Genomic DNA, 15,069 nt, shown 5'->3' with positions numbered 1-15,069 from the left:
AATCAATCATATTTATTGAGCGCTTACTTTTTGCAGAGCACTGTCCTAAGCACTCGGAAAGTACAGTTCGGCCACAAATAGAGACAATCCCTCCCGAATAAGGGGCTCACAGTCTAGATTAGAATGCAGGTCCCCTGATGCCCAGGCCCATTCTCAACTCTCCGGGACCTGCTGCTTCTGAAAAGCCAAGGTGCCGATTCCCCATGGGAAGGGCTCCGGGAAGAAGCCTGGGAGACAAACCTTCTTAGTGGTTCTTCTGGGGATGGTGGGAGGAGGATCGTTTTAAATAGGGTCGCATTATTTGGGATTTTATAGACGGAGGCAGGCGTTCCAGTTCAACTTGCAAATGCTTTCTTCTGTTGTTTAAAGATAAGCCAGCCTTCCCTAAATGGCTTTGAAGTGCACTTCTTAAGGAGAGAGAGAGAGAGAGAGAGGGGCAGCTTATTCCCATGGAGTTCAGTGGCTCTACTCTCCCCGCCCCCCCCCCCCAAGTATTATTGAAGGCATATCTCCTCCAAGAGAGGCCTTTCCTGACTAAGCCCTCTTTTCCTCTTCTTCCACTCCCTTCTGCGTCTCCCTGGCACTTGGGTTCACTCCCTATATTCCCCCTCCCTCAGCCCCACGGTGCTTATATTCATATCCATCATTTGTTTCTGTCAATGCCTGTCTCCCCCTCTATAATAATGTTGGTATTTGTTAAGCGCTTACTATGTGCAGAGCACTGTTCTAAGCGCTGGGGTAGACACAGGGGAATCAGGTTGTCCCACATGGGGCTCGCAGTCTTCATCCCCATTTTACAGATGAGGTAACTGAGGCACAGAGAAGTGAAGTGACTTGCCCACAGTCACACAGCTGACAAGTGGCGGAGCCGGGATTCGAACCCATGACCTCTGGCTCCAAAGCCCGGGTTCTTTCCACCGAGCCACGCTGCTTCTCTGGACTGTAAGCCCATTGTGGGCAGGGAATGTGCCTGTTAAATTGCTGTATTGGACCCTCCCGAGCGCTTAGCACAGTGCTCTCCACACAGTAAGCGCTCAATAAATCCGACGGACAGACCGACCAACTGACTCTGAGACCTTGGAGTTCATCCCTCGCTCTGGCCCGAGAGCCCCGGGCTCGCCTCGGGCGTCGGGATGCCGGGCCCCTCTGGGTTCGGGCCCCGACGCGTCCGGGGGGCTGATGGAGGAGATGAAGCGTGAGTGGCGGTGCCCGGTTGGCAGCCCTCCCGGGGCCGGCCGGCCGGGAGGCACAGGCGAGCGATTATGGAAATCCGTCTGGTCCCTGGGAAGTCACAGATAATAGCGTCTGCCTGCCTCCTCCGATGACAGAAAAAGCCTGACATCCTCCGATGAAAGGCCTGGAAAATTAGAGCCGTGATTGGAATTCCTAGTCAGTGGTGGGAGCCCTATCAGGCTGCTGGATCTGTGGCCTCCATAAGCGGGAATAATAACAGTATTAATAATAATACTCCTCAAACACTTACTGTGTACTAAGCACAGTTCTGAGCGCTGGAGTAGGTACAAGAGTTAGACACAATCCCTGCCCCACATGGGGCTCACAGTCTTCATTCCTGTTTTACAGCGGAGGTAACTGAGGCCCAGTGAAGTGATTTCCCTAAGGTCACACAGCAGACATGTGTCAGAGGTGGAATTAGAACCCAGACCCTTCTGACTTTGAGGCCTGGGTTATATCCACTAGGCAACGCTGCTTCTCACCTCAGTACAGTAGACTGCAGTTGTCTAGGAAGCAGAGGGCAAGCAGAGAAGAGGTGGAGCCTGTGGATGGATTGAGCCCAGGCCTGGGAGAGAGAGGGACCTGGGTTCCAATTCCATCTCCGCCACGTGTCGGCTGTGTGACCTTGTGCCAGTCACTTGATTTCTGTGGGCCTCATTTTCCTTATCCACAAAATGGGGATTAAGACTATGGGCCCTCTCTGGGACATGAACTGCACTTTACCTGATCACTTTTTAATCTACCCCAGTTTAAGGCACTGAGTAGTTAAGTGACTTGCCCAAGTTCACACAACAGGCAAATCTTCTCCTGTTGATTCGCAAGAACCTCAAGTTATGGCACGCCAAAAGTTCCGTGCATAGTTGGCAGTCCGTTCTCAGCCCATCTCTGCATATGGAGACTCATTTGTTATTCAATTAATGCATTCCTCTGTTTCATCCCGACATACTCATGTAACTCCCTCTTACATTCTCATTCTTCCTCTGGGCTTCTCTTTTAGTTAATTAATTTTCTCTACTCCCTATTCAATTTTAAGGTCCTTGTGGGCAGAGAATATGTTTTGCTCCTGTTTAGCTCTTTCGAGTGCACATTATGATTCTTTGCACTTAGAAGGAGCTTAATGAACCCCCGTACTCAGTCTGTCCCTAAATCCCGTCAGCTCAGCCATCACAACATTGCTAAAATCCACTCGTTCCTCTCCATCCTAACGGCTACCACTTTAATCCCACGACTTATCCTGCTCCGCCTTGATGACCGCATCTGCCTCCTTGCTGACTTCCCTGCCTCCTGTCTTCTCCCCACTCCAGTCCGTACTTCACGCTGCTGCCCGGATCATTTTTCTACAAAAATATTCAGGCCACGTTTCCCCACTCCTCAAGAAACTCCAGTGGTTGCCCATCCACCTCTGCATCAAACAAAACCTCCTCACTGTTGGCTTTAAAGCCCTCAATCACCTTGCCCCCTCTTACCTCATCTCGCTACTTTCCGACTACAACCCAGCCATCCCACTTCGCTCCTCTACTGCCAACCTACTCACTGTACCTCCATCTCATCTATCTCACCTTCAGTCTCTCACCCACGTCCTGCCTCTGGTCTCGAAAACGCCCCCCTCTTCATAGAGAAGTGGAAAAAGCCCGGGCTTAGGAGTCAGAGATCATGAGTTCAAATCCCGGCTCAGCCGCTTGTCAGCTGTGTGACTTTGGGTAAGTCATATAACTTCTCTGGGCCTCAGTTACCTCATCTGTAAAAAGGGGATGAAGACTGTGAGCCCCATGTGGGTCAACCTGATCACCTTGTATCCTCTCCAGTGCTTAGAATAGTGCTTTGCACATAGTAAGCGCTTAACAAATACCATCATTATTATATCCAACAGATGATCCCTTTCCCACATTCAAAGCCTTATTGAAGACACATCTCCTCCAAGAGGCCTTCCCTGGCTAACCCCTCCTTTCCTCTTCTCCCATTACTTTCTGCATCACCTTCGCTCTTGGATTTGCATCCTTTATTTCCCCCCTCCCTTAGTGCCACAGTACCTATGTCCGTATCCGTCATTTATTAATTTATATTAACATCTGCCTCCCCCTCTAGACTGTAAGCTCGTGGTAGGCAGGGAACAGCGTTTCCCAACTCTGCTCACCGTAAGCACACTTGATTGACTGGTGCCTAAATAGCTGTGATTCACTGACATACAATTTCTGTAACGATAGCTTCTTTGCTTTTTAGACCTGGGCGTGTCACTCCGTGGGAAGCGAGAAGATGATGGGTGATGCAAGCGACATGTTGGCTGCTGCACTGGAACAGATGGATGGCATCATTGCAGGTAAACTCGGGCTTGGTGCCGCCTTGGGGAAGGGTCAGGTGGGAGCACCTGCTCAGCTAGGAGATAAGCACCGATGCAGCAAGGGGAAGAGCCCCTTTGCAGCTGGGAGGTGAGCACCAGTGCAGCTAGGAGATGAGCCTCTGTGCAGCTAGGAGACAAGCCCCTGTGCAGCAAGGGGGATGGGGGCCTGTGTAGCTAGGAACCGAGCACATATGCAGCGAGGGGACGCGCACCTGCGCAGCTAGGCGACAAGTCCCTGTGCAGCTTGCACCACAAAGAGAGGAGCACCTGAGCAGCTGGGAGAGGAGCGCGTGAGCGCCTGTGTATCTAGGAGAGGAGAAGACGAGCACCTGCACAGCTAGGAGACAAGAGAAGCAACGTGGCTTATGAGCAAGAGCACGGGCTTGGACGTTCGAGGGCGTGGGTTCTAATCCCAGCTCCACCGCTCGTCTGCTGTGTGACTTTGGGCGAGTCACTTAACTTCTCTGTGCCTTAGTTACCTAATCCGTGAAATGAGGATTAAAAATGTGAGCCCCAGGTGGGACCACCTGATTACCCTCTATCTACCCCAGTGCTTAGAACAGTGCTTGGCACATAGTAAGCGCTTAACAGATACTGTCATTATTATTATCATTATTACAAGCCCCTTTGCAGTTAAGGGATGAGCACCTGTGCGGCGAGGAGCACATGAGCACTTGATCAGCTAGGAGCTGAGCACCTGCAGAGCTGAGTACCTCTGGAACTAGGAGACAAATACGTAAATATGTATGCAGATGGATTTGCACCCTGTATTCACCTAAACTTCAGCCCCGCAGCACTTTTGTACATATTCATTCATTCAGTAGTATTTATTGAGCACTTACTATGTGCAGAGCACTGTACTAAGTGCTTGGAATGTACAATTCGGCAACAGATAGAGACAATCCCTGCCCTATGACGGGCTCACAGTCTAATCTGGGGAGACACATGGACAAAAACAATAGCAATAAATAGACTCAAGGGGATGTACATCTCATTAACAAAATAAATAGGGTAATAAAAATATATACAAATGAGCAGATGAGCACAGTGCTGAGGGGAGGGGAAGGGAAGGCAGAGGAGCAGAGGGAAAGGGGGCGAAAGGGGGCTTAGCTGAGGGGAGGTGAAGGGGGGTAGAGAGGGAGCAGAGGGAGAAGGGGAAGCTCAGTCTGGGAAGGCCTCCTGGAGGAGGTGAGCTCTAAGTAGGGCTTTGAACAGGGGAAGAGAGTTAGTTTGGCGGAGGTGAGGAAGGAGGGAGGGCATTCCAAGACAGCAGGAGGATGTGGGCCGGGGGTCGACGGCAGGATAGGTGAGAACGGGGATTTCGTTAGCTATGTCCATATTTTATCATCATCATCATCAAGGGTATTTGGGTGTTTACTATATGCAGAGCACTGGACTAAACGCTTGGGAGAGTACAATACAACAGAGTTGGTAGACATGTTCCCTGTCCAAGCTTACAGTCTAGAAGGGGAGACAGATATTAAAGTGAATAAATATTTTATAATATATAATTTATAGATAACTACATCTAACGAGAAGCAGCATGGCTCAGTGGATAGAGCCCAGGCTTGGGAGTCAGAGGTCATGGGTTCTAATCCCAGTTCTGCCGCTTATCAGCCGTGGGACTTGGGAAAGTCACTTCACTTCTCGGTGCCTCAGTTCCCTCATCTTTAAAATGGGGATGAAGACTGTGAGCCCCATACGGGACAACCTGATTACCGTGTGTCTACCCCGGCACTTAGAACAGAACTTAGAATTTGGCACATAGTATGTGCTTAACAAATACCATAATTATTATTATTAAGTGCTGGGGGGAAATGATGGAGTGAATATCAAATGCCCACAGGTCACAGATCCAAGCGCGTAGATGATGCAGAAAGGACAGCGGACTGGGGAGAAGAGAACTTAATTGGGGAAGGTGTTGATTGTAGTGGTCTGGCAGAAGTGGAGGAAGAGGGAGCTCGTGGCTAGGGAGAGAGAGAACGTGGGTAATATTTCGGTGGTGATGTAGACGAGATTGGACTAGAATGAGCAAGCTGGCTTTAGAGGAGCGGAGTGTGCGGGCTGGGCTGGAGTAGGAGATCAGGGAGGTGAAGTAGGAGGAAGCGAGGTGATGAGTCTTTAAAGTCATTGGTGAAGAGTTTCTCTTTGATTCAGAGGTGGATGGGCAGCCACTGGAAGTTCTTGAGGAGTGAGGAGACGTGAACTAAACCTTTTGGAGGGTTTCGAGGGGAGAAGTAGAGGAGGGGAAGTGGAGACTGTAAGTGTAAACAACTTGCTGAAGAGGTTTGGAGAGGAATGTGCATTAATATCTGTCTCCCCTTCTAGACTGTAAGCTCATTGTGGGCAGGGAATAATGTCTACTGTGTCTACCGACTGTGGTGCATTGAGCTCTCCCTAGCATCCCAGCTCTGCCACTTGTCAGCAGTGTGACTGTGGGCAAGTCACTTCACTTCTCTGTGCTTCAGTTACCTCATCTGTAAAATGAGGATGAAGACTGTGAGCCTCACGTGGGACAATCTGATGACTCTGTGTCTACCCCAGCGCTTAGAACAGTGCTCTGCACATAGTAAGCGCTTAACAAATACCAACATTATTATTATTTATTACAGTGCTCAGCGTTCAGTAAATACCATTGGTTTATTGATGTGGAGCTAGGAGCCGAGCAGCTGTGGATTTAGGAGATGAGCCACTGCTCAGCTAGGAGATGAATACATGACGTACCGATGATGACCTGAGGATTTAGGAAAAGAGCATCTGTGCAGCTAGGAGACCAATAGATGGTATAGCAGATGAGAATCTGTGGATCTTGGAAATGAGCATCTATGGATTTAGGAGAGTAGAAACTGTGAAGCTAGGAGATGAACACACGAGGAAATAGGAAGTGAGCACTTGTGGAGCTAGGAGATGAGCACCCCTGGATTTAGGAGCCGAGCTGCTGTGGATTTAGGAGATGAGCACTTGTGGAGCTAGGAGATGAGCAGCTGTGGATTTAGGAGAGGAGAAGCTGTGCAGCTAGGAGATGAACACATGAGGACAGAGGAGATTAGCACTTGTGGAGCTAGGAGATGAGCACCTCTGGATTTAGGAGCCGAGCTGCTGTAGATTTAGGAGATGAACAGTTGTGGAGCTAGGAGATGAGCACCTCTGGATTTAGGAGCCGAGCTGCTGTGGATTTAGGAGATGACAACAAAGAGATACTTTCCTGCCCACAACGAGCTCGCAGTCTAGAAGGGGAGACAGACATTAACATAAATAAATAGATCAAGAAATTACAGATATATATATATATATATATATGGGCTGTGGAGATGGGAGGGAGGATGAGGGGGGTGTGCGCCTGCCTCCGCTAAATCCGCCCCCCTCCCCCCGTTGCCGTGCCTAGGCTCCAAGGCCCTGGAATACTCCAATGGGATTTTGGACTGTCAGTCGCCCACCTCGCCGTTCATGGGGGGCCTCCGGGCCCTGCATCTGGTGGAAGACCTGCATGGGCTGCTCCAGGTCATGGAGGCCGACGAGAAGGAGGGGCTGCGCTGCCAAGTCCCTGAGACCACCGCACAGACGCTCATCGACTGGCTGCACACGCAGATGGTAACGCGAGTTGCACCGTGGGGAGACTCATCCCCCTCGTTCCCCCCCCCCCCCCCCGCGAACCCAAAAACGGCAACGAGGCCGAACTCCCTCTTCCCCTCTCCCCTCCAGCTGGAAAACCGTAATAAAGGCTAAACCTCCTCTTCTGTTCTCTTCTCATGCCGGGAAACTCTAATAAAGCTAAACCTTCTTTTCCCTTCTCCCGTCAAAGCAGAAAACTGTATTGAGGCCGAACCCCCCTCTTTCCCTTTCCTCTCATCCTGGAAAATGGTAATCAGACTAAACCCCACTCTTCCCCCCTCCCCTCGAAATGGGAAAACTGTAATAAAGCTAACCCCCTTCTTTCCCTCTCTCCTTAAACCAGAAAATTAATAAGGTTAAACCTCCTCTTCCCCACCTTTCCCCAAACTGGAAAACTATTTTTTCTTTTAATGGTATTTGTTCAGTGCTTACTGCATGCCAGGCACTGTTGCTTAGATCAGTGCTTGGCACATAGTAAGCGCTTAACAAATACCATCATTATTATTATTCTAAGCACTGGGGTAGATACAAGGTAATCACGTTGTCCCACGTGGGACTCACAGTCGTAATCCCCATTTTACAAATGAGGTAACTGAGGCACAGAGAAGTGAATCGACTTGCACTTCCCATGGCATGTCCCATGGCAGACAAGTGACAGAGACAGGACTCGAACCCAGATCCTCCTGACTCCCGGGCCTGTGCTCTATCCACTAGACCACACTGCTACTTTGTTTTTTTTTTTTGAGAAGCACTTCTTCCCTTTTCCCAAATGCTTTCATGTTATTTTATCCTTGCAAAATCCCTGGGTGGTAGGAAGAGTCAAATAGCCGCAGACTCCTGTAGCAAGGTTTCTGAACACTGCTTTATCCTTTAACTATTTTTTCTGCAAGGTCTTTCAGTTTAATCTATTGAGAAGAACTGGACAGGACAATTGGTCCTTTCTGACTACTCTTTGATCCGAGTCCGAAGATCCTCGGTCCATGGTTTGAGCAGGGTTTGAAAGTTGCTATGGACAATTAGGATTTCTGACAGCAATAGTTGGTGAAGACTCGATGAACTCCAAGTCCGACGTACGTTATTAGAGAAGCAGCGTGGCTCAGTGGAAAGAGCCCGGACTTGGGAGTCAGAGGTCGTGGGTTTTAATCCCGGCTCGGCCACTTGTCAGCTGAGTGACTTTGGGCAAGTCACTTAACTTCTCTGTGCCCTCAGTTCCCTCATCTGTAAAATGGGGATTAAGAATGTGAGCCCCATGTGGGACAACCTGATTGCCTTGTATCTCCCCCAGTGCTTGGAACAGTGCTTGGCACATAGTAAGTGCTTAACAAATGCCATCATCATTATTATTATCTCATTTTATCCCTTACAACGTCCCCGGGCCATAGGGAGAGTCAAATAGCAGCTCCCTCGTTAACCTCCCTGCCTCCCGTCTCTCCCCACTCCCGTCCATACTTCACTCTGCGGACCGGCCCGTTTCTCCGGAAACGTTCAGGCCACGTTTCCCCCCTCCCCAAGAATTTTTGGGGGTTACTCATCCACCTCCAGCTCAAACAGAAACTCCTTACCATCGGCTTTAAAGCAGTCCACCACCTCGCCCCCAACCCCCTTCCTACCTCACCTTGCTTCTCTCTTACTACAACGTGGCCCACAGTAATGCCAGACCTATTCCCCATACCTCGATCTCGTCTGTCTCACCGCCATCCTCTCGCCCAAATCTTGCCTCCGGCCTGGAGCATCCTCCCTCTTCATATCAGACAGGCTATCACTCTCCCCATCTTCAAAACCTTATTAAAATCCCATCTCCTCCAAGAGGCCTTCCTTGGTTAAGCAGTCACCTCCCCTGCTCCCTCTCCCTTCTGCATCGCCCTTGTGTTTAGATTTGCACCATTTATTCACCTCTCCCTCAGCCCCACATCTACATCTCTGTAATTTATGTTAATGTCTGTCTCCCTTTCTTGACTGTAAACTCCTTTTGGGCCATGTTCTGCTATATTGTACTCTCCCAAGGCTTAATACAGTGCTCTGCATACAGTAAGCACTCAATAAATACCACTGATTGGTTGACTGACTGATCCCCATTTTACTGATGAGGAACCTGGGGCCTGAAGAGGATAAGTGACTAGTCCAAGGTCTCTCAGCAGCCCAGGAGTAGAGAAAATGACTCCTGGGATCTTTCTGTTTAACCAGTGTGTTGTAATGATCCTTCACAAACAATACAGGCCTGGGAGTCAGTGGACCTGAATTCTAATTTCAACTGGGACATCTGTCTTTTTTGTGACCTTGGTCAAGTCACTTTGCTTCTCTATGCCCCAGTTCCCTCATCTGTAAAATGGGGATTAAGACTGTGAGCCCCATGTGGGACAACCTGATTACCTTGTATCTACCCCAGTACTTAAAACAGTGCTTGGCACATAGTAAGTGCTTAACAAATACCACATTATTATTATTATTACTACCTCATTTGTGAAATGGAGAGGAGTAATAATGATAATGATGGTATTTATTAAGCGCTTACTGTATGCCAAGCACTGTTCAAAGTGCTGAGCACTGTTCTAAGAGACTGTGAATCCCATGCAGGACAGGGACTGTGTTCAACCTTATTTTATTGTTTCCACCCCAGTGCTTAGTACAGTGCCTGGCACATAGTAAGTGATTAACAAATACCATAATTATTATTATGTGCGACAGGGTTGGTGTCCAACCTGATTATCTTATATCTTCCCCACCACCTAGCACAGTGCCTGGCACATAGTATTTAACAAATCCCATAAAATTTAAGATTAAAACCCAGATCTCCTGACTCCTAGGAGCATGCTGTTTCCACTAGCCCACACTACTTCTCACCTGACCCTCTAGGAGTCTAGTGGATAGAGCACGGGCCTGGGAGTCAGAAGGACCTGGGTTCTAATCCCAGCTCTGTCACTTGTCTGCGGTCTGACTTGGCCAGATCTCTTTTCTGTGTCTCAGTTACCTCAGTTGTAAAATGGGAATTAAGATTGTGAGCCCCAGGTGGGACAGGGATGTGTCCAACTCACTTTGCTTGTACCCACCCCAGCGCTTAGAACAGTGTCCAGTGCATAGTAAGTGCTTAAATGCCATAATTATTATTAATAATAATAGGTTTGGCAACAGACATAATAAGTAAGGTGAGATAATGTAAATATAAGAGTCCAAAGTCCATTAGGGCCCCTGGAGGCTCTGCTTTGCACACAGTATGGCATAGTGGATGGAGCCTTCTGGGAGTCAGAAGGTCATGAGTCCTAATTCTGACTCTGCCACTTGTCTGCTGTGTGACCTTGGCCAAGTCACTTCACTTCTCTGTGCTTCAGTTCTCTCATCTACCTCACTTCCCTCTTCAGGGACTGTATCCAACCTGATTTGTTTGTATTCACCCCAGCGCTTAGTACAGTGTCTGGCACATAGTACTTAACAAATACCGTAATTATTATTACTATAAATACAATTGAAAGAATTCATTCACTCAATCATTCATTCAATTGTATATATTAAGCGCTTACTGTGTGCAGAGCACTGTACTAAGCGCTTGGGAAAGAACAGTATAGCAATGAACAGTGACAATCCCCGCTAACAGCGAGCTCACAGTGAGGAATGGATGACATAGCTCTCAGAACATGAACTAACAAGGAAGCTAAAATAATAATTTAAAAATGCTATTTGTTAAGTGCTCACTATGTGCTGAAACCTGTTCTAAGCGCTGGGGTAGATACAGGGTAATCAGGTTGTCCGACATAGGGCTCACAGTCTTAATCCCCATTTTACAGATGAGGTAACCAAGGCACAGATAATTGAAGTGACTTGTCCAAGGTCACACAGATGACAAGTGGCGGATCCGGGATTAGAACCCACAACCTCTGACTCCCAAGCCCTGGCTCTTTTCATTAAGCCATGTCAGCCAGAGCTGAGAAGCAGAGCTCTTGTTTAGTGTGTGAGCCCACTGATCAATCGGACTCATTCCCTTCTCTTCCCCCTCCTTTTCCCTCAGCGGGTCTACTCTCTGGATGACTCGTGGGGATTTAGTCATGTGCTTCCTGGAATTGACCCAAGTGGAAAGTCTGCGGTCACTGGATGAACAAGAGCTGCCTGTAGAACCATGGAAGAGAGGAAAACAAGGCAAAATTACTCATTTCATACCCTTGGCAGCTTAAACCTATCAGGAAAAATGACTTTTGCCAATAAAAAAGAAAACATGCCCAAATGTGATGCATTCCTAGCTTGTGAAGGAGATTAAGTGACTGCTAGAATCAATCGGGTATTTATTGAGCACCTACTATGTTGCAGTGTTGCTGAGTGCCTGGGAGAATAAGAAAAGCAGCGTGGCTTAGTGGAAAAAGCATGGGTTTGGGAGTCAGAGGTCGTGGGTTCTAATCATTCATTCAATAGTATTTATTGAGTGCTTACTATGTGCAGAGCACTGGACTAAACGCTTGGAATGTACAATTCGGCAACCGATAGAGACAGTCCCTGCCCAATGGTGGGCTTAGTGTCTGGCAGCGTGGCTCAGTGGAAAGAGCCTGGGCTTCGGAGTCAGAGGTCATGGGTTCGACTCCCAGCTCTGCCACTTGTCAGCTGTGTGACTGTGGGCAAGTCACTTAACTTCTCTGGGGTCTCAGTTACCTCATGTGTAAAATGGGGATTACCTGTGAGCCTCACGTGGGACAACCTGATTACCCTGTATCTACCCCAGTGCTTAGAACAATGCTCTGCACATAGTAAGCACCTAACAAATACCAACATTATTATTAATCAGAGGAGACAGATGGACAAAAGTTATTATGACAACTTAATCCCGATAAATAGAATCAAGGGGATGTACACCTCATTAACAAAATAGACAAATGAGCACAGTGCTGAGGGGGAGGAGTAGAGGGAAAGGGGGCTTAGCTGAGGGGAGGTGAAGGGGGGAAGAAGGAGGGAGCAGAGGGCGGAGAGGGAGCAGAGGGAAAAGGGGAAGCTCAGTCTGGGAAGGCCTCTTGGAGGAGGTGAGCTCTCACGTCTGCCTCTTGTCCCCTGTGTGACTGTGGGGAGGTCACTTCACTTCTCTGTGCCTGTTACCTCATCTGTAAACTGGGTGTTGAGACTGTGAGCTTCAACGTGGGACAACCCGATGACCTTGTATCTACCCCAGTGCTTAGACCAGTGCTTGGCACAGAAGTGCTTAACAAACACCATCATTACAGTTGAGTCACTAGGCACCATCCCTACCCTCAAGGAGTTTCCAGACTAGTGAGGGAGAAGACACTGAAATCAATTGCAGAGAGGAGGAAGAAGGGCTAGAGGATATATGTATGTCCATGCGGTCCACAATAATAATAATAATGTTGGGTTTTTTTAAGCGCTTACTATGTACAAAGCACTGTTCTAAGCACTGGGGTAGATACAGGGTAATCAGGTTGTCCCACGTGAGGCTTACAGTTAATCCCCATTTTACAGATGTGGTAACTGAGGCACAGAGAATAAAAATAATAATAATAATGTTGGTATTTGTTAAGCGCTTACTATGTGCTGAGCACTGTTCTAAGCGCTGGGGTAGACATAGGGGAATCAGGTTATCCCACCTGGGGTTCACAGTCTTAATCCCCATTTTACAGATGATGTAACTGAGGCACCGAGAAGTGAAGTGACTTGCCCAAAGTCACACAGCTGACAAGTGGCAGAGCCAGGATTCGAACCCATGACCTCTGACTCCAAAGCCCGTGCTCTTTCCACTGAACCACCCTGCTTCTCAATCAAATAGTCCCACGAGAGGCTCACAGTCTTAATCCCCATTTTCCAGATGAGGGAACTGAGGCCCAGAGAAGTGGTAACTCGCCCACAGTCACACAGCTGACAAGTGGCAAAGCCGGCATTCGAACCCACGACCTCTGACTCCCAAACCCGTGCCCTTTCCACTGAGCCACGCTGCTTAAGTTAAGTGACTTGCCCACAGTCACACAGCTGACAAGTGGCAGAGCCGGGATTCGACCCATGACTTCTGACTTCCAAGCCCGGACTCTTTTCCACTGAGCCACGCTGCTGCTTCACGATGATCCCTCTCCCCACCTTAAAAGCTGAATTAAAATCCCGTCTCCTGCAAGAGGCCTTCCCTGACTAAGCCCACACTTCCCCTACTTGTCGTTGCACTTGACTTTCCACTAGGCCACACTTCTTCCCCAAACCAGAAAGTGTCCCACTCCACCTGTTTTTGAGAAGCAGTATGGCTCATTCATTCATTCAATCAATCATATTTATTAAGAACTTACTGTGTGCAGAGCACTGTACTAAGCTTTTGGGAAAGTACAATACAACAATTAACAGTGACATTCCCTGCCCACAACGAGCTCACAGTCTAGAGGCAGGGAGACAGACATCAACACAAATAAATAAAATGACAGATCCATCAGTGCTGTGGGGCTGGTTGGGGGTTCAGGGGAGAGCAAGACAGGCCATGCAGAAGGGAGTGGGAGATGAGGAAAAGTGGGGCTTAGTCAGGGAAGGCCTCTTGGAGGAGACAGGCCTTCAAAAAGGCTTTGAAGGTGGGGGAGAGGAATTTTATGTCAGATTTAAGGAGGGAGGATGTTCCAGGCCAGGGCAGGATGTGGGCCATCGGGGCAGGTGAGAAGGTGAGGTAAGAGGGGACAAGGTGATGGAATCCTTTAAAGCCAATGGTGAGGAGTTTTTGTTTGATATGGAGATGGCCTAGTAGTAAAACACAGAACTGGGATTCAGGAGACCCACGCTTGAATCCTGGATCTGCCCCTTGCCTGCTGTGAGACCTTGGGCAAGTCTCACTTCTCCGTGCCTCAGATTTTGCAGCTGTAAAATGGGAATTAAATCTCTACTTTTTTCATTCATTCAATAGTATTTATTGAGTGCTTACTCTGTGCAGAGTACTGTAAGCCCATCAATGGGCAGGGATTGTCTCTATCTGTTGCCCAATTGTACATTCCAAGCGCTTAGTACAGTGGTCTACACATAGTAAGCGCTCAATAAATGCTATTGAATGAATGAATGAATGAATGAATATACAATTCTTTCTGCCCCTCAGATTGCAAGCCTCACGTGGGGACAGGGAATGTGTCTGATTTCATTGTAATGTATCTTCCCCAGTGCTAAACCTGGTGCTTGGCACATAGCATCACAATGCCACCAATTACTATTATTATGCAATGAGACTAGCAGTTTTGAGGAGAGTGGAGGGTTTTTCTTTTTCCCCTGTTCGTTTCTGAGAATGTGTTTCTGAGATGGGTTTACTGCCTTCATCATTTGAAAATGATATTGCTGATGGTGTTAGAACTCGTGTGAACAAGCAGAAGAGCTGGGCTTGAGCCCTTTCTCACCCATAGGGTGTTCCCATACAACCCCTTCCCTCTTTGCTCTACAGGCAGTATAAACTGAACGTCCGTATCTGAAAATTCCAGTTACTCACAGTCTGCTTTTCAGTCATTCAGTCGATACTATTTATTGGGGTGGATACAGGCAAATCAGGTTGGACGCAGTCCCTGTTCAATGTGGAGCTCACAGGCTCAATCCCCATTTTACGGTTGAGGTAACTGAGGCACAGAGAAGCAAAGTGACTTGCCCTAGGTAAGCAGCGCGGCTTAGTGAAAAGAGCATGGATTTGAGAATCAGAGTTCTTGGAGTCTAATCCTGGCTCGGCTACTTGTCAGCTGTGTGACTTTGGGCAGTCACTGAACTTCTCTGTGCCTTAGTTACCTCATCTGTCAAATGGGGGTGAAGACTGTGAGCCCCACGTGGGACAACGTGCACCCCAGTGCTTAGAACAGTGCTTGGCACATAGTAAGCGCTTAACAAATACCATAATTATAATTTAATACTTGCTGTGTACAGAGCATGTGATAGTAAGAGTTTTTTGTTGTGTCTCCCCCCTT

General features: G+C 48.2%; 1 protein-coding gene across 8 annotated transcripts in view; it reads left to right on the top strand.

Annotated features, from left to right (window-relative positions):
* The window catches only part of PPFIBP1 (PPFIA binding protein 1), a 185,568-nt gene that overhangs the window by 81,220 nt on the left and 89,279 nt on the right, over positions 1–15,069 (top strand). For all 8 annotated transcript variants that reach the window (XM_029057999.2, XM_029057996.2, XM_029057995.2 and 5 more), the window contains exons 3-4: positions 3,454–3,550; positions 6,957–7,162. In XM_029057999.2, coding sequence (XP_028913832.1) covers positions 3,487–3,550; positions 6,957–7,162 — 270 coding nt within the window. In that variant the 5' untranslated portion in view covers positions 3,454–3,486. The remainder of the gene's footprint in view (positions 1–3,453; positions 3,551–6,956; positions 7,163–15,069) is intronic.

The sequence above is a fragment of the Ornithorhynchus anatinus genome, chromosome 2, assembly GCF_004115215.2.
Source record: "Ornithorhynchus anatinus isolate Pmale09 chromosome 2, mOrnAna1.pri.v4, whole genome shotgun sequence".
Lineage (NCBI taxonomy): Eukaryota > Metazoa > Chordata > Mammalia > Monotremata > Ornithorhynchidae > Ornithorhynchus > Ornithorhynchus anatinus.
Note: the sequence above shows the minus strand (reverse complement) of the source record. Positions and strands in the feature narration are given on the sequence as shown.